The sequence below is a fragment of the Triticum dicoccoides genome, chromosome 4A, assembly GCF_002162155.2.
Source record: "Triticum dicoccoides isolate Atlit2015 ecotype Zavitan chromosome 4A, WEW_v2.0, whole genome shotgun sequence".
Taxonomy (NCBI): domain Eukaryota; kingdom Viridiplantae; phylum Streptophyta; class Magnoliopsida; order Poales; family Poaceae; genus Triticum; species Triticum dicoccoides.
The window spans coordinates 724,434,525-724,455,028 of NC_041386.1; the positions used below are offsets into that span (position 1 = coordinate 724,434,525).

At 41.5% G+C, this 20,504-nt stretch overlaps 2 protein-coding genes across 3 annotated transcripts in view; one reads left to right on the plus strand and one right to left on the minus strand.

Annotated features, from left to right (window-relative positions):
• Window positions 1-3,593, plus strand: part of LOC119284270 — a 59,785-nt gene extending 56,192 nt beyond the window's left edge. Inside the window, exons 3-5 of the mRNA XM_037563465.1 lie at window positions 1,395-1,468; window positions 1,566-1,573; window positions 1,803-3,593. Coding sequence (XP_037419362.1) covers window positions 1,395-1,468; window positions 1,566-1,573; window positions 1,803-3,316 — 1,596 coding nt within the window. The 3' untranslated portion in view covers window positions 3,317-3,593. The remainder of the gene's footprint in view (window positions 1-1,394; window positions 1,469-1,565; window positions 1,574-1,802) is intronic.
• Window positions 3,594-4,316: 723 nt separating this feature from the next.
• Window positions 4,317-8,211, minus strand: LOC119288193 (dolichyl-diphosphooligosaccharide--protein glycosyltransferase subunit DAD2-like). 2 transcript variants are annotated; one of them, XM_037567820.1, is made up of 6 exons: window positions 8,199-8,211; window positions 5,666-5,781; window positions 5,523-5,570; window positions 4,844-4,931; window positions 4,710-4,753; window positions 4,317-4,625 (listed from the first exon to the last, which is right to left on the minus strand). In XM_037567820.1, the coding sequence occupies exons 2-6, from the start codon at window positions 5,744-5,746 to the stop codon at window positions 4,542-4,544; spliced, it is 345 nt and encodes a 114-aa protein (XP_037423717.1). In that variant the 5' UTR covers window positions 5,747-5,781; window positions 8,199-8,211; the 3' UTR covers window positions 4,317-4,541. The 2 variants fall into 2 exon arrangements, with proteins under 2 accessions (XP_037423717.1, XP_037423716.1); XM_037567819.1 differs by lacking the exon at window positions 8,199-8,211 and adding an exon at window positions 5,961-6,110.
• Between the last annotated feature and the right edge of the window lie 12,293 nt (window positions 8,212-20,504).

Consider the following 20,504-nt stretch of genomic DNA (forward strand, 5'->3'; position numbering starts at 1 on the left):
TCTTCGAAAGGCATTTATGTACTAGTGAGCCATGTTAGGTAAATACGCCCTATGCCACCTAGTCCACATGCTGTCGCAACTCCATGCCCCATCAACTAAGATACTAAGCTCCCTAGATTTCTAATCTCGGTGCGTCGGGAGCTGTGGGGGATGCAATGGGCCTCGACTGTAAGGGTGTGTCTCGCTGGGCCGACAATTTTTTGGTTTTCTTTTGAGAAGGTATTGGCAGGGTTTTTCCCAGTGTTTCGAATTTTTATTTTGGTTTTTTCTTTCCCTTTTTTATTTTATTTTTTCACATTTTAATTTATTAATACTCGTGAACATTTAATAAAACTATGACATTTTTAGAACTCACGAACATTCTTTTGAGTTCGTGAATATTTAAACTTCACAAAATAAATAAATTAAGTTACAATTTTCTAATTTGTAATATTTTTTTAAATCCATTCATATTGTTGGAAATTCACAAATATTTCTAAATTTCAAAAATATTGTTCAATAATGTGTTTTCTAAAATAGCAACTTTTTTTAAAATCCAAGCTTTTTTTAAATACATGAAATTATCTTGATTTAATAAACTACTATAAAAATAAAATATGTCAGTCTTTTTTTAACTGGCAATGGAGGGAGTGAATAAAACTAAGCGAGCGAGAGCTTAATGGGCAGGCACATGTGAGTGTTAGCAGCAATTTCACGGTTCCTACGTGGAATGGTAGCTTTGAACAGACTAACACAACCACCAACGGTTGACACCACAAGCCGCACCTTACAACTTCGCTCTCCTATCAGAATAAATATCATTGGCAACAACAACTCAATAAGATATATGAATGGAAAAACTACCTTGAAAATATAAATATAACCCAACACAAGATAGAGAAAACCAAAACGAAAGAGCCGACCACAATAATGTGCTACAGAAATCATGGCATGCAGAAGCGCGTGTTAGCCTCTAATACAAATCAAAGGTCTATATCAACACGGCCATGCAGAAAGAATATGATCTTTGATAAGTTGAAAATTTCATCTTCATTGCAGGTTATACTCTGGCATAGTCGTTGACTCTGTGCTTGATCTGTGTGTAAGTTGAAAGGTCAAAAGTAATTGCGAGACACTGAACAATCTAAACTTATACATTATGGAAAAATATATGAAAAAACTGGTTATCAAGAAGAAAAAACTCGGTCAATGTATCCCACTACTCTTGAACCAGCATTCTTTCAGCTCCTCCACACACGAGCGACTCATCTAGGATTTCCCCGCCTCACGTCGGTGCCATCGATGATCTGTCTCGTCTCCTGTGGCTTAGGGCCATGGAGGCGTAGTGGATCCTAGCCCTTGCCCGTGGAAGGGCTCCTGCTTCAGTTTTAGGTGTTGTTTCGTGCCTTTTTTAGGGTTTGTGCCTTGTTCGGGAAGACGAGACGGCGTTCTCCCACTTTGGTGATGCGTCTAACACAAGTGTATGGAGGTTTGTCTCCGGCGGATCCCACTGAATCTGGGCGGCATTTAGCTTCAGTGGATCCACTTGGATCATTTCTTCGTTTCCTGTGTTTGTGTGTCTTTAGGTCGGATCGTTTGTTGTTGTTCTGGAGCGCTGATCCTTTTGGGCCTGAGCACGATGATTTTTTGACTATTTACTACAATAATGTTTGCCCGAGTTCAGTGTTTGTAATCGTCGCTACGTGGTCTACGAGCATGGAATTGGGACGTTTTTTTTAGATTCCCTTGTGGAGGATATCTGTACTTGGGAGTTGGGACGGTGGTTACATAGATTGTTTTCTGACATATAAAAGCTCGCTCAGGCCCAAACAAACACGACCCAGCGAAGCCCACCCAGAACACAAAAGTTGCCTCACTCAACTCTCACTCCCAAACCGAAGCCCAAGCCCTGACCGAACCCACCCAACCAAAGCCGCGAGCAAACCCTCACGCCGGCCGCGGCCGCCCCCGACCGACGACGATGCCCGGCGACGCCTCCTCGCCCACCTCCACGGCCGCCGCGGCGCTGGCGCAGGCGGAGGCCGACCTCTCCGCGGGCCGCCTCCGCGCCGCGCAGAGGAACGCCCGCCGCGCCGCCCGCCTCGACCCGGACTCCGCGGCCGCCTCCGTCCTCCTCGCCGCCACCTCCGTCCTCCTCGCCGACGCCGGCTCCCCCCGCGCCACGCTCCTCCTCCCCGAGGACCCCAAGTCCTCCCTCGCCAGCGACCCGGACTCCATCCGGCGCCACTACAAGTCCCTCGCCAGATCCCTCCGCCCCGGCGACGGCGCGTCCTCCTACCCCGCCGCCGCCGCCGCGGCGCAGGAGGCGCTCCGCCGCGCGGCCGACGCGTACGCCGCGCTCAAGGAGGAGCGGGAGGCGCCGCCCCCGCCGCCCACCTTCTGGACGGCCTGCGCCGGCTGCCGCCTCCTCCACGAGTTCGACCGCCAGTACGTGGGCTTCCGCCTCACCTGCCCCTCCTGCCGCCGGTCGTTCCTCGCCGCCGAGGTGCCCCCTCCTCCGCCGCCCAAGAAGCACAAGCCGGAGAAGACGCTCGCGGAGATGCAGCTCCAGCTCGCCAAGAGAAGAGGGAAAGACCAGACGGCCGCACAGAGCTCATCCAGTGACGAATATGACGAGCCGGCGGAACCCGATGTGCCGGAGGAGGTGCTGGATAGCGAGCACTCAGGGCAGATGGCTGTGGAGGACTCAGACTTCTACAACTTCGACGCTGACCGCATGGAGAAGTGCTTCAAGAGAGGCCAGGTGTGGGCATTGTATGGGGACGACGATGGCATGCCGCGGCACTATGCGCAGTTGGAGACGGCATCGCCGGGCAGGCAGTTCCGTGCCCAGATACGGTGGCTGGAGCACCAGCCTGACGGGAAGGAGGGGAAGCCATGTGGGGCGTTCAAGGTTGGCAGAGAAGTGACCGTGCACTCGGTGAACGTCTTCTCGCATCTTGTTGCCTGCGAGAGGGTGGCGAGGGAGGCGTACCGCGTTTACCCCAAAAAGGGGTCAGTCTGGGCGCTCCATGCCGGAGAGTACGCCGACACCGGGAGGCCCAGGTATGACTTTGTGGTGTTCCTCAGCGGGTACAGTGAGGTCCACGGCATCAGCTTCGGCTACCTGGAGAAGATTGAGGGTTTCAGGAGCATCTTCACCCGCAGCGACATTGGTGTTCGTGCAGTTCAGTACCTCCGGGAGGGTGATGTGGGGATGCTTTCACATCAGACTCCGGCGAGGAAAGTCTCCAAGGGTGAGGCCTCGACTCTGCCTCCTGGGGATTGCTGGGAGCTTGACCCTGCATCCTTGCCTGCTGAATTGCTGCATGCCTAGAGGCAGAAGAGGTGGCTTTGGATTGATAATGTTGACAGGCTGTTAGCAGTGTTCAGATTCCAAGTAGTGTAGAAGTATGGGAAGAACGTCATTTCGTTGGTGTCAGATGCTGTGATGTTGCTTCTGTTTGCAAATTCTAGATGGATATTGGCCTTCTTCAAGTAGAGACTTAGATATCATGGATACTTGTGGCTGTTTCATTGTTCAGAGCTCAGTGCTCAGTGTTGAGTTCTACTACCCCACAACATTGCAATGTGTGAAATGGATTATCTTTATATATTGATTGGCTGCAAACACTAACTACTCTGTTAATTTTACAAAATTATTTCGAACCAACATGTTCAGTCAGAGCAGCATGTGTTCACCAGGTGCCTTCCAAGCAAAAACTATGTCTGAAGACGCAGCAAGTAGCAAAATGTTTGCAAGTTCTGATGAGAGAATGCTAATATGTAACTGGTCTTAGTAATCATGGATACTTGTAGGTGTTCTCCTGAGTATTGAGTTTTGATTTCTGTTAAATCACAAAATTGCATCGTGAATCTTTTTTGTATTGTTTGATCATGAACAATTCACTACTCTATTAATATGTTCAATCGGAGCATTACTGTTGTGTCGAGTGGTTATGAATTGTGTTCCAAACAAACAATAAGCCTGACGACGCAAGAAGCAAATGGTGATTGAAATATGAGATGAGGAAATGCTAATGTGTAGCTGGTCTTGCAACCTCAGATTGGATGCTTTTTGATTTTTAGATCAAAACTTCAGATTGGATGATGAGGACTGTTGGTACAAGATATGCTCACTGGATTGAGATTTTCTTCCTCACATCAGCCTAAAGAGAGAGCTGTGATGTTCCACAAAGCACAAGGTGTATCTAATATTTTTGTTGTTGGCTACAAGCCTTATGACATATTCTGAATTCAGGTTTACTAATCAATGGGCATTGCAGCCATAAGAACTGCATTTTAAGCAGGTCGCTTTTTTTTTCAGCACACAATCATGAGCGAACAATACTAATATTTAAGTGATCACTTTTCCCTGTCTTCACTCCCTCAAATAAGTTCCCATGTTCCACAAAGTTAACGCTAAATCCACTGAATTCTTATAGTTCATAGAGAAACTCTCGGATTACATAGGTGTGTATGATGCCACATGAATATCTAACATGCTGATAGTCTCAGTCATAAGGACACTACAAAATCTCGACAGCTTGTATGACAATTGCTCATCCGAGGAAGTTCATGATCACCAGGTGGAGCACCAGATTGCACAGGACGAAATCAGCAAAGGCCCTTTCCGGGGGAAGATCCTGCACATGATGTTTTGATACACAATGTTATGCCGGAATCCAAAGAATCATTTGACATACAAATAACAGTGGAAGTAGAGTTACCTTGAATTCCTTGTTGTCCTTGTTGACTTGAATACGGAGGCAAACTGCAAAAATATTGACAGTTGTATTATTTATCCTGGAGACAGGGAAGGGGGAATAGAATCGGGAGGGGTAAAAAAGAAAGAAATCCCTACCACCAAGCACTGCAGTTCCGATGCACGACAGGACACCAGACAGGAAAGAGTTGAAGGGGAATGACCCAACTATTCCCATGTAAACGACCTGTTTTGCCACATACAAGAGCATTTCAGCAGTTTGCAGATGGCTCTGCTCTACCATGTGAAGCCTTATATCAGAACATTTTCAGTTCAACACAAGGCTAATGGTCAGTCAGTAGGAAGAAGTGCTCAGATGAAACTTGCATTGAAACTAAGAATCTGGCTAGTCGACACATATCACACCTTCTAGGATAATCACAGTTCCATCTGTAAAATTGGGCATTGAGAGTCACACAGTTGCATAGTACTTGCTACCCATGATATCTACGCCGCCTACACATATCGGATGCAAGCTGACTAAGGTAAGTCAGATTTTTCAGAGTTGGTACCTACTCCGGCCGTCCCAAAATAAGTGTCTCAACTTTGCACTAGCTTTAGTACAAAGTTGTACCAAGGGTAAGACACTTATTTTGGGACGGAGGTAGTATTATGCGGCTGGTAGCATACAGAAAAACCAAAACTGAGAAATGTGGTATAACAAACACACAAGATTATATGTGCCGTCGAATTAATCAGTATGCTACACTACACCAGCACTTCTCCATCCCAAATCAGTGCTAGCTTCTGTGTTCCTGGGCAAAGCGTCGAAAATTACCTGAACCAGGGCAGTGGCCACGGCGAAAACCACGTACAGGTCAATGATCTGCAGAACACAGGAATTCGGTCAGTAACCCGGCAGTCGCCAGTGGCAGAGGAGAAAAAAAATACTATGTAGTGGGGAAAGAAACTGAAAATCACCTTGAGATTCGTGGGCGTGGCGGCGTAGGCCTTGGTGAGGGACTGGACCAGGAGCTTGGCGTCCCCCGCAGCCTTCGGCATCCTTGCTTCCCCGCGAGCCCCAACTCCGCTTCGAGCTGGTAGATCAGAGTTCGAGGAATCAGATCAGATCACGGCGGAGGGAGGATGGACAGCACGGCTGCCAGATCCGGACCCGGCCGGAGGCCCGCGCGGTCCGGGAGGGGAAGGGGGAGGAGGATCTTGAACCCTGGGGCGAGGGCGAGAGAGATCTGCGGGAGGGAGGGGGGAGACTGACCTGTGCTGTGAAGACGACGACGACGCGCAGATTCAGAGGTGAGAACTGCGAGCTCCGGCAGCTTTGAGATTTCTTTCCTGGGGTGGGTTTATTGCGCCGATGAGAGTGGATGGGGCCGATTTCCGGGCCCGAACGGCCCTGCAACCTTGAGCCCATTGATACCGAAGTGTTTTTTTTTTCTTCTTCCCTTGACCGCCCTCAACAGTGACAATGAGTTCCTACAAAATCCTCAAAAAAAAAAAAATGTGCTCCTCAAAAAAATGTGCTCAAGCGCGGTGTGTCGTGACAGCTCGGGCAACGTCCAGGGCCCAACGACACTAGATGCCCGGCCGCGCCGGTGTTGTCGAGGGGTCTGCACCGTAAAGATTGGCACGGGTTCTCCGGGGACGTTCTGTAGTCCCTCCGTCGGGAAATACTTGTCGTAGAAATGGATACAATTGGATGTATCTAGAACTAAAATACGTCTAGATAGATCCATTTCTTGGACAAGTATTTTCGAACGGAGGGAGTACTTTGTAAGAAGGGACTCCGTGTACCTATGGTTCTATCACCCCAAGAAAGTGAATCAAGGTCGAGAGAGTTCGACGCTATGTACTATCTTCAAGAACTTTAGTGAGTACATCAGATGGGGCTAATCAGATGTTTCTGATCGGCTCGGGGACTTGAAGGACCTCAGGGGTAGGGTGAATTTAGCTACTTCGGGTAGGTGATAGTCGATATGTAGCACCTTTCCTATTTTGCGATGAATTCAACAACTCAGTAGTCGTGTTTTTCATGAAGCCTCATATTCCCTAATTGAATCCACAATCTTTATCTTTTTCTCTAGCATGGTTCTTGGCTCTAGACTAGCAATTATCATTTCCTCATCACTACCATATTGGTCGAAGGAGGAATTGTTTCAACCGGGAGGCTTTCGAATGTGTTGTTGCTTCGGTGGTGATGGAGCAATATATATGCATACGACATTAATTCCTAGCATGGTTTAAGTTGGTTGTTGTATATATGCCATTATATATGTACCAATTATCTGTTACCATTTAGTAGTTATTTACTAGAATGGTGTGAATTGTAGCGTACGAATCATGGATGAATGCCGCTATGTTGTATTGACTAGAATGCAAGTAGATACTTTACTAGAGACTTATTGTGCATCTCTCACGCACTCGATTGAGTCATTCTTTGTAAAGACCGCAACCTGATCACAACCCATAGACTATACACGCATGGTTATCTTAAATTAAAGCATGAATAAGTCATGGTTCAAACATCTAGGAAATGATATATACAAATAATTGAGTAACATATACATATTTCAACCAGCGTAGTATAGACAATCAACATATAATTTTTGTGCACAAGGTTTCACAATACCATATGATGTATGTAATTTTGTTCTCTTGTATATTCTTATGTTTCGTCAAAACAATCAATCCTGGATAGGAAAGAAGACAAAAGGTTTTTCATTTGTATTACAAAATGTAATGATCGGTGATGAATATAACACACTTCTTCGTGATATTCACTACAATATGCAAGCGAGGTGCATACAAGAATACACGTGATAGCATGTGCAAGAATTGTGCATGTCGCACCGTGAAGATGATTGGATGACCTAAGGGCACAGAAAAACAAATGGATGTCTCGTTTCTGATGCCTTTGGTTACCTAAAGCTTTAGGCTATGTGGTAATGATGTTGTTTTTGACAAATTGAAGATTTCCACTCATTTACGGGCTATGTTCATCTCCGTCAATCATCTATGAGCTTTGTTTACATTGCAGTTATAGGAGCATCATGAGTACGTTCTGCTAACGACATCAGCTCGGAGCAAGCTATCAATGGCTTTTATATCCGAACATGGTTTATGGTTTAGCAATGAATTATAGTACCTAAGTTTTCATTGTGTTGGTAGCTTGTTATTTTTGTTTCGTTTTTTAGACTAGTTATACTTCCTAATTACTCACGTGTGTGCACCATCAACTGTGGATACATGGATACTAGTTCTTTGACATCTTAAAAAATGACTACCACAGCTTTTTTTGTTTTCTTTTGTTCATTTGTACTGAGATCCTCATGGTTCTCAGATCATGGCGGAGGGAGGATGGACAGCACGGCTCCCAGATCGGGACCCGGCCGGCGGTCCGGGAGAGGAGGGGGAGAGTGCAGGGTGGGACGCGGGAGGATCTTGAACCCTGGGGCGAGGGCGAGAGAGATCTGCGGGAGGGAAGGGGGAGACTGACCTGTGCTGTGAAGACGACAATGCGCAGATTCAGAGGCGAGAATTGCGAGCTCTGGTAGCTTTGGGAGGGGTTGGTTTATTGTGCCGATGAGAGTGGTGGATGTGGCCGATTTCCGGGCCCAAACGGCCCTGCAACTTTAGCCCATTGTTACCCTCAACAATGACAATGTGTCCCTAAAAAAACGTGCTCAAGCGCGGTGTGTCGTGATAGCTCGGGCGACTTCCAGGGCCCAACGACACTAGATAGTGAGTGCTAGGTACATCTATTCGATGGACAAGTTTGGGACAACCGTTTCCGGATGGAGGGAGTAGTTTGTAAGAAGGGACTCGTGTTTCTATGGTTCCGTCACCCCAAGAGAGTCAGTCAAGGTCGAGGGAGTTCAGCGCTGTGTACAAACTTCAAGGTCTTCGGTGAATACATCAGATTTGGCTAATCAGATGTTTCTGATCGGCTCATGAACTTGAAGGACTTCAGGGGTAGGGTGAATTTAGTTGCGTCGGGTAGGTGATAGTCGATATGTAGCACCCTTCCTATTTTGCGATGAAATCGACAACTCAGTGGTCGTGTTTTTCCTGAAGCCTCATATTCCCTAATTGAATCCACAATCTTTATCTTTTTCTCTGCCATGGTTCTTGGCACTAGAGTAGAAATTATAATTTCCTCATCACTAACGTATTGGTAGCAGGAAGAATTGTATCAACTGGTGGGCTTTTGAGTGTGTTGTTGCTTCGGTGGTGATGGAGCAATATATATGCATACCGCATTAATTCCTAAGTTGGTTGTTGTATACATGCCGTTATATATGTACCAATTATGTGTTATCAGTTAGTAGTTATTTACTAAGATGGTGTGAGTTTTAATGTACGAATCATGGATGAATGCCGCTATATTGTATTGACTGGAATGCAGGTAGATACTTTACTAGAGACATATTGTGCATCTCTCACGCACTCGATCGAGTCATTCTTTGTAAAGACCGCAACCTGATCACAAACCATAGACTATACACACGCATGGTTATCTTAAATTAAAGCATGAATAAGTCATGGTTCAAACATCTAGGAAATGATATATAGAAATAATGGAGTAACATATACATATTTCGACCAGAGCAGTATAGACAATCAACATATAATTTTTGTGCACAAGGTTTCACAATACCATATGATGTATGTAATTTTGTTGTCTTGTATATTATTATGCTTCTTTAAAACAATCAATCCTGGATAGGAAACAAGCTAGAAGGTTTTTCATTTGCGTTACAAAATGTAATGATCGGTGATGTATATAACACGCTTCTTCATGATATTCACTACAATATGCAAGTGAGGTGCATACAAGAATATACGTGATAGCATGTGAAAGAATTGTGCACGTCGCACCATGCAGATGATTGGATGACCTAAGGGCACAGAAAAACAAATGGATTTGTTTTTGATGCCTTTGGTTACCTAAAGCTTTAGGCTATGTTGTAATGATGTTGTGTTTGACAAATTGAAGATTTCCACTCATTTGCGGGCTATGTTCATCTCCGTCAATCATCTATGAGCTTTGTTTACATTGCAGTTATAGGAGCATCATGAGTACGTTCTGCTAACGACATCAGCTCGGAGCAAGCTATCAATGGCTTTTATATCCGAACATGGTTTATGGTTTAGCAATGAATTATAATACCTAAGTTTTCATTGTGTTGGTAGCCTGTTCTTTTTGTTTCGTTTTTGAGACTAGCTATACTTCCTAATTACTCATGTATGTGCACCATCAGGTGTAGATACATGGATACTAGTTCTTTGACATATTAAAAAATGACTACCACTGCTATTTTTGTTTTCTTTTGTTCATTTGTACCGAGATCCTCATGGTTCTCTAGTTCCTTGGTTTGGTTACAAAAGTGTGTGTCCGTTCTTACAGCTTCTATGATGCTACATCGAGAAAGATGATCCCGTATATATAAGCACATCCACAAGATACATTGTCTCTTCATATATATATATATAAGTGTGTGCCTGTGCCCCAAACCTAGTATGTGGCTCGGTTGGGGACTCTGGCTTTAGTTGTTAGGCTTTGATGCGTTGTCTGTTTAGTATTTCACTGGTATAGCGTGCTGCTATACAGACGGTTTTTAACCCCTTTCCGCGATGGCATTTTAAACCGTCCCCAAGTGAGTGTGGGCGATAGGGGGGGGGGTCCTTCCCACATGACCCAGAAACCGTCGGGATAGGGTGTGGGAATGCATATGTTCTGAATAACTAAGCATATGCGATGCCGGCATCTATCCCAAACGCGAGTCTTCAGACAACTGTTTCTGATATCTCCAATATCCCAAACGCTTCATCCTTGCTACTTGTTTGCGCTCGTGTTACCATCGCAGTTGGACTGTTTTGGTTTTACCTTATACCAGGCGCAGTCCAGGCATAGTCCAGGCACATAAAAACTGGCTCTACATTTACAATGCGCGCCACACCACAAACAATTCATGATTGTAAAGCGTGTACGATAAGGCGACAATCACACACATTTAGATTTCTCACATTGTTTGCGATATTGTCTAACATCACACATGCTTTGCAAACGACAACTGTGTGCATGGTTACACACGGTTCCTCTTCGTGAACCATGTCGGATTATGATGTATATCACACACGCTGTGCTTTATAGACCGTGTGCGCTGTAATGACCTGCATAGCGTACTTTCACCCAAATTTAAATGCTGCTATTTAAAATTATACCAAATTTCAATTTGAAAGTAGACTATAACTTAATTCATATCCATCAGGTTCAACAACCAATGCATTATTCGATTCCCAGGTACATATGTTCAAGAATTACATAAACACCAAATAAAGAATGATGAACCTGCAGGTGCTGAAAGAGGTCAGGTCAGCTTTGATTGCTCAAGCGTAGCGCATCGTCGTAGCTCCGGCAACTTTTAGAGCATAATGGCACAAGAAGCCCGACCGTGCTGGTGTTACCGAGGGGTCTGCAATTCTGCAGCCATGCCTGCACCGCTAAGATTCACACGGATTTTCTGGAGATGTTTTGTAGTTTGCAAGAAAGGGACATGTGTAAGTAATTGTTTTTGCGGGTAAGTGTAAGGGACATGTGTAAGTATGGTTCTATCACCCAAGAGACGAGATCGTGGTCAAGGGGAGTTCGACATTTTGTTCATTTATTAAGGTTTGTGGTGGATACATCGTAGGTTTCTAATCAAACATTTCTGATTTTCTTAGCAACGAGAATGATTATAGGGGTGGGGTGAATTTAGCTGCGCCAGGTAGGTGACAGTCGATATGTAGCACCCTTCCTATTTTGCGAGTAACACTACACTGTCGTGGACGTGTTTTTCCTGAAGCCTCATATTCCCTAATTGAATCCACGATCTTTATCATTTTTTTGTGCCACGCTTCTTGGCTCTAGACTAGAAATTATCATTTCCTTCACTAACATATTGGTAACAGGAAGAATTGTATCAACCGGTAGGCTTTCCAGTGTGTTGTTGCTTCGGTGGTGATGGCAGTTTGGGACACCTAGGTGTCCAGGCTCCTTGCCTTTCCACCATTTGATTGCATTTAGATGTGTGCTATTGTGATAGGTATATAAGTTAATCGGCCAATTCATTAGTAACTGCCAATTCTGAAATAATTAGATTTGGACACAATTATGACGTGTATCATTTAATGGATGTCATTAAACACGCCATGCATGGTACCATATCTGTAGAAGGAAAAAATATTAAACATTAGGTATACGAATATTTATTTCATACATGTATGAGTTCATTTACCTGTTAGATTTTATACATATATATCGAGAATATTTTGTACGTACGTATTAGATTTTTATCTATGTATATACCCAGAATATTTATTACGTACCAATTAGATTACGTCTGTACGGATTCGTTTATTTGGTACACACTCATTAGATTTTTTTAGTATCTATATACCTAGAATATTTAGTATGTAACGCATTATATTTTTTGTGTAGGTGTACACCTAGAATATTTAGTATGTAACGCATTATATTTTTTGTGTATGTATACACCTAGAATATTTAGAACCTTTCAATTAGATTTTTGTGTATGTATATACCCAAATTACGCAATATATTTTCTTGCGTGGGTATATGTACGTAGGGAAAAAATCATGCGTGTGTATCATACCCAGAATATTTAGTACGTACGCATTAGATATTTACCTATGTTTATACCCAGAATATTTAGTATGTACGCATTAGTTTTTTTTCCTATGTATATACCTAGAATATATAGCACATACCAATTAGATTAGATATCTACGGATTCGTTTATTCGACACACAATCATTAGATTTTTTAGGAGGTATATACCTAGAATATTTGGTATGTAAAGCATTATATTTTTTGTATATATATACCCAGAAAATTTAGTACGTATCCATTAGATGCTTGTGTATGTACATACCCAGAGTACGCAATATATTTTCTTGCGTGCGTATATGTACGTAGGAAAAAATCATGCGTGGATATCATATATTTGTACAAGTAAAAAAATAATTAGGATTATACTTTATATTATTTGGTCATCTTAATTTGTATAGAAATATTCGCAGTTAAAAGTGTGACCTGGCCTTAAGTTAAAAAAAATACTAGATACCTTGAAAAATTAAATTTTAGAAAAATGAATAAGAATATCCTTAATATACATACAAACCTTTGGGATGACATTAATTACATATTTTTTCATATCCGATACCTTAAAAAATGACAATGTATATACGTATGCTTTTTGTTTGGAAATGAATCATATAAGGAAACCAGTAGTATATTAATTTTTTGGAAAGCAATTATCGTTGTAGTGCATGCAAACAAAATTTGGAAGGTTACTATGTCAAATATGACTTGCTATACTAGGACCTAGGTGCCCAGGCACCTAGGTGCCCTACATAATTTACCTATATATATATATATATATATATATATATATATATATATATATATATATATATATATATATATATATATATATATATATATATATAGACACACACACACACACACACAACATTAATTTTTATCATGGTTTAAGTTGGTTGTTGGATATATGACATTATTTATGTACCAATTTTTTGATCAGTTAGTAGTAATTTACTAACATGGTGTGACTTTTAATGCCCAAATCATCTATAACACTAAGCTCCCCAATTTTAAAGAGCCCACATTCAATTAAGGTCTCCAATTGAGATTAGGCCATCCGATTTTGACATGGTGAACAATTTCTCAAAGCTTTCTCATTCAATTTTGTTATACTACACACTATGCTCCTTAGTTTTTGAGGCATCAAAATTAATCCATGTCTTCAATTTAGAATTGGTTCAACTCGATTTTGACAGGGCCAACAATACTAATCTCCCTAATTTTTAAGGCTTGACAATCAATTGAGGTCTCCAATTGGAATTGGTTCACCCAATTTTGACCGGGTCAATGATTTCTCAAACCTCTCTCATTTATTTCTTTTTATACTATACACTATGCTTCATAACTTTTAAGGCACCACAATTAATTGATATCTTCAATTTAGAATTGGGTCACTCGATTTTGACCGTGTCAGCAATTTCCCAAGGAGCTCTCCCATTCAATTATTTTAATTCACTATGTTCCCTAATTTTGAAGCTCTTTCATTCCATTCAGTTATTCAATTTTAGATTTGGTTTACTATTTTGATCGGGCCAATGTTTTTTTAAATCAATCTCACGCATCCTCCCACCATCTAGAAAAAAGAAATGGCACCATCTGATACTGCAACACTAATATAGTACATGCATCCACTGACGCAGAAATTGCCCCACATAAATATGGGTTTATTAGTAAATAACACAGAATCACACCGCGAAAGGCCCACCAATTCATCGTGTTATAAAAAAAGAACTCCATCATCTCCCTGCCCCGCCAAACTAAATATTTCATCAATTCGAAAATATAAGGGGTATTAGTTTTTTGGAAAGTTAAATTCCTTTAACTTTGACAAAGTTTAGAGACAAAAATATCGACAACCACAATATTAAACAAAATAATATAGAAATTCATTTCATGATGAATCTAATTATATCAATTTGTTATTATAGATTTTGATATATTTATCTAGAAATTTGATCAAACTTAAAAATGTTTTAATTTACAAAACAGTTATACACCTTGTATTTTGAAATAGAGTGGGTATTTTTTTAAGATACCCAACAACATCAATGGCGCAACAAAGTGCACCCAACCCTTATAGTCATGGATGAATGCCACTATCTTGTATTGGCTGGAATGCAATTAGATAATTTACTAGAGAATTATTGTGCATCTCTCACGGACTTAATCGAATCATTCTTTGTAAAGACAGCTACCTGATCACAACCCATAGCTATACATGCATGTATCTTAAATTAAAACCTGAATAAGCCATGGTTCAAACATCGGTGAAATGATATATTGAAATAATAAGCAACGGAAACATACTTCGACCAGAGTAGTATAAATAATTGACATGTAATTTTCGTGCAAAAGGTTTCACAAAACCATAAGATGTATGTCATTTTTTATCACTATATATTCTTATGTTTCATCAATATAATCAATCCTTGATTTGAAACAAGATGGCACATACTAGTACCAAAAAGCAAGTTCTAGGCTATTGTGTTCGACAGTGTGTTTGAAATAATCAATGTCGAATCATGGAGGATTCGACATTGTGTTCAATCATCAAGGTTTTTGGTGGATACATCAAAGGTTGCTAATAGATTTTCGATTGGATTAGAAATGATAATGACGGTAGGGGAAGGGTAAATCTAGCTGCGCTAGATAGGTGATACTAGATATGTAGCACCCTTCCTATTTTGCAACGGACTCTAGGAAGCAGAGTTTGTGTCCTTCCTAAGCCTCATATTCCCTAATTGAATCTAGGATCTCTATCATTTTCTCTACCATGGTTCTTGGCTTTAGATAGAAATTATTATTTCCACCTCAGATATTGGTATCAAGAAGAAGTGCATCAACGAGTAGGCTTTCGAGTGTGTTGTTGTTTCGGCGGTGATGGAGCAATATATATGCACATGACATTAATTCTTAGTATGTTTTAAGTTGGTTGTTGGATATATGACATTATATATCTACCAATATTGGGCTCAGTTAGTAGCTATTTATTAAGATAGTGTGACTTTTAGTGCATGGATCATGGATGAATGCCACTATCTTTTTTTTGCTGGAATGCCACTATCTTGTATTGGCTGGAATGCAAGTAGATACTTTACTAGAGAATTATTGTGCGTCTCTCGTGCACTCGAACAAGTCATTCTTTTGGAAAGACTGCTACCTAGTTACAACCCATGGAGTATACACGCATGTTTAACTTAAATTAACGCATGAATAATCCATGGTTCAAGCATTTGGGAAATGATATATATAAATAAGTGAGTAACATATACATAATTCGACTAAAGTAGTATAAACAACTACTCCCTCCGTTTGGAATTACTTGTCACAAAAATGGATGTATCTACAACTAAAATACATCTAGATACATTCATTTCTTGGACGAGTAATTCCGAACGGAGGGAGTAACATATTATTTGTGTGCATAAGTTTTCACAAGACCATATGATGTAGTAATTTTGTTGTCACTATATATTCTTATGTTTCGTCAAAATAATCAATCTTTGTTGGGAAACAAGACACCACATATTAAAGGTCTCCAATGATTATAGATAATATTCCATCAAATAGGACTTTGAACATTTGAAGGTTTTTCATTTGCGTTGCAAAATGTAATAATTGACGATGAATATAACAGACTTGTTCATGATATTCACTACAATATGCAAGCAAGCGTGCATACATGAATGCAGGTGATAGTAAGTGAAAGAATTGTGCGTGCCACTCGATGCAGATGATTGGATGACATTAGGGCATAGAAAAAGAAATGGACGTCTCTTTTCCGATGCCTTTGGTTACCTAAAGCTTTAGGCTATGTTGTAACGATGTTGTGTCTCACAAATTGAAGAATTCCACTCATTTGTGGGCTATGTTCATCTCTGTCAATCATCTGTGATCTTTGTTTTGAAGTGACAGGGGCATCATGAGTACTGCTAGAGGCATCACGCTTGGAGCAAGCTACCAATGCCATTTATATACCAACATGGTTTACAATATAGCAATTAATTATAATACCTAAATTTGCATGGTGTTGGTAGCTTTATTCTTTATGTTTTTGTTTTTGACACTTGTTATACTTCTTAATAACTCAAGTGTGTGCACCCTCGGGTGTAGAGACCTGGAGAGTAGTTCTTCGACATCTTAAAAAAATACCACCACAAGTATTTTTGTTTTCTTTTGTTCATTTGCACTGAGATCCTCATGGTTAACTAGTTCCTTGGTTTGATTGGAAAAGTGTGTGTCCGTTCTTACACCTTCTATGTTGCTAATTCAATACAGATGAGCGAGGGAGGGGAAGGTGGAGGGTGCAGCGTGGGACGCGGGAGGATCTTGAACCCTGGGGCGAGGGCGAGGGCGAGAGAGATCTGTGGGAGGGAGAGGGAAAGAGGGGGGAGACTGACCTATGCTGTGAAGACGACGACACTCAGATTCAGAGGTGAGAGTTGCAAGCTCCGGTAGCTTTGGGGATTTTCTTTCCTGCGGTTTATTGCGCCGATGAGAGTGAATGGGGCCGATTTCCAAGCCCAAACGGCCCTGCAACTTGAGCCCATTGATACCCTCAACAGTGACAATGTGTTCCTAAAAAATCCTCAAAAAATAACGTGCTCAAGAGCGGTGTGTCATGATAGCTCGGGCAACTTCCACGGCCCGACGACACTAGATAGTTAGTGTTAGGTACATCTATTCGAGGGACAATTTTGGGACAACCTTTTCCAGACGGAAGGAGTAGTTTGTAAGAAGGGACTCGTGTTCCTATGGTTCTATCACCCCAAGAGAGTCATTCAACATCGAGGGAGTTCAACAGTGTGTACAATCTTCAAGAACTTTGGTGAATACATCAGATGTGGCTAATGAGGTATTTCTAATCGGCTCAGGAACTTGAAGGACTTCGTGGGTAGGGAGAATTTAGCTGCGTCAGGTAGGTGATAGTCGATATGTAGCACCCTTCCTATTTTCTGAAGCATACAACAAGTCAGTACCCGTGTGTTTCCTGAAGCCTCATATTCCCTGATTGAATCCACAATCTTTATGTTTTTCTCTCCCATGGTTCTTGGCTCTAGACTAGAAATTATCTTTTCCTCATCACTAACATATTGGTAGCAAGAACAATTGTATCAACTAGTGGGCTTTTGAATGTGTTGTCGCTTCGTGGTGATGGAGCAATATATATGCATACGACATTGATTTCTAGCATGATTTAAATTGGTTGTTGGATATACATGCCATTATATATGTACCAATTCTATGTTACCAGTTAGTAGTTATTTACTAGGATGGTGTGACTTTTAGTGTATGAATCATGGATGAATGCCGCTATGATGTATTGACTAGAATGCAAGTAGAAACTTTACTAGAGAATTTGTGTGCATCTCTCACGCACTCAATTGAGCCATTCTTTCTATAGACCGCTACCTGGTCACAAGGCATAGACTATACACGCATATTTATCTTAAATTAAAGCCTGAATAAGCCATGGTTCAAACATCTTGGAGATGATATATAGAAATAATTGAGTAACATATACATATTTCAACCAAAGTAGTATAAACAATCAACAAATAATTTTTCTGCATAAGGTTTCACAAGACCATATGATGTATGTAATTAATTTTGCTGTCCTATATATTCTTATGTTTCGTCAAACTAATCAACCCTTGATGGGAACAAGACCGAAGGTTTTTCATTTGCATTACAAAATGTAATGATCGGTGATGAATATAACACACTTCTTCCTGATATTCACTACAATATGCAAGTGAGGTGCATACAAGAATGGACGTGATAGTGCTACCTCTTGAGCATTGCGTTGGATTTCCCCGAAGAGGAGAGGATGATGCAGCAAAGCAGCGTAAGTATTTCCCTCAGTTTTTGAGAACCAAGGTATCAATCCAGTAGGAGACCATGCACAAGTCCCTCATACCTACACAAAACGACAGCTACTCGCAACCAACACGATTAGGGGTTGTCAATCCCTTCACGGTAACTTACGAGGGTGAGATCTGATAGAGATGATAAATAATATTTTTGGTATTTTTGATATAGAGATGCAAAGTGAAAAGTAAAAAGCAAAGTAAAAACAAAGAAAATAATAAAGTGATGGAGATTGATATGATGAGAATAGACCAGGGGGCCATAGGTTTCACTAGTGGCTTCTCTCAAGAGCATAGATATTCTACGGTGGGTGAACAAATTACTGTTGAGCAATTGACAGAATTGAGCATAATTATGAGTATATCTAGGTATGATCATGTATATAGGCATCACGTCCGAGACAAGAAGATCGAAACGATTCTGCATCTACTACTATTACTCCACTCATCGACCGCTATCCAGCATGCATCTAGAGTATTAAGTTAAAAACAGAGTAACGCCTTAAGCAAGATGACATGATGTAGAGGGATAAATTCATGCAATATGATAAAAAACCCATCTTGTTATCCTCAATGGCAACAATACAATACGTGCCTTGCAACCCTTTCTGTCACTGGGTAAGGACACCGCAAGATCGAACCCAAAGCTAAATACTTCTCCCATTGCAAGGACTACCAATCTAGTTGGCCAAACCAAACGGATAATTCGAAGAGACTTGCAAAGATAACTCAATTATACATAAAAAAATTCAGAGAAGATTCAAATGTTATTCATAGATAAGCTGGATCATAAACCCACAATTCATCGGTCTCAACAAACACACCGCAAAAAGAAGATTACATCGAATAGATCTCCACAAGAGAGGGGGAGAACATTGTATTGAGATCCAAAAAGAGAGAAGAAGCCATCTAGCTACTAGCTATGGACCCGAAGGTCTGAAGTAAACTACTCACACTTCATCGGAGAGGCTATGGTGTTGATGTAGAAGCCCTCCGTGGTAGGTGCCCCCTCCGGTGGAGCTCCGGAATAGGCCCCAAGATGGGATCTCGTGGATACAGAAAGTTGCGGCGGTGGAATTAGGTTTTTGGCTCCGTATTTGATCCGGGTACATAGATATATATAGATGAAAGGAGTACGTCGGTGGAGCAACAGGGGGACCACGAGGTAGGGGGGCGCGCCCTAGGGGGGGTGCGCCCCCACCCTCGTGACCGCCTTTGTTGTTCCTTGGAGCAGGGTCCAAGTCTCCTGGATCACGTTCAGTGAGAAAATCACGTTCCCGAAGGTTTTATTCCGTTTGGACTCCGTTTGATATTCCGTTTCTTCGAAACACTGAAATAAGCAAAAAACAGCAATTCTGGGCTGGGCCTCCGGTTAATAGGTTAGTCCCAAAAATAATATAAAAGTGGAAAATAAAGCCCAATATAGTCCAAAACAATAGATAAAGTAGCATGGAGCAATCAAAAATTATAGATACATTGGAGACGTATCCGATAGTAAGTGCAAGAATTGTGCATGTCGCATGATGCAGATGATTGGATGACCTTATTAGGGCATAGAGAAACAAATGGGATGTCTCTTTTCCGATGCCTTTGGTTACCTCAAGCTTTAGGCTATGTCAGAACGATGATGTATTTGATGAATTGAAGATTTCCACTCATTTGCAGGCTGCTATGTTCATCTCCATCAATCATCTGTGATCTTTGTTTACATTCCAGTGACACGAGCATCATGAGTAAGTTGTGCTAGCGACATCATCCTGGAGAAACTTACCAAAGGCTTTTATATCCCAACATGGTTTCTGGTTTAGCAATGAATTATACTACCTAAATTTGCATTCTGTTGGTAGCATGTTCCTTATGTTTTTTGTTTCTGACACTTGTTATACTTCTTAATTACTCAGGTGTGTGCACCCTCAGGTGTAGAGACCTGGATACTAGTTCTTCGACATCTTAAAAAATGACTACCACAACTATTTTTGTTTTGTTTTGTACATTTGTGCTGAGATCCTCGTGGTTCACTAGTTCCTTGGTTCGGTTAGAAAAGCGTGTGTCTGTTCTTACAGCTTCTATGTTGCTACTTTGAGAAAGATGATCCCATGTATATAAACACATCCACATGATACATTGTCTCTCCATACGTAGGTTTATTCATCTTTTGGTAGGCATGCATTCGTATACACACCGTTTCATGTCGATTCCAAGCCAATTATTATTCATAACAGATTGCGGTTTCATCGCATGACTTGTGTGTGTGTGTGTGTGT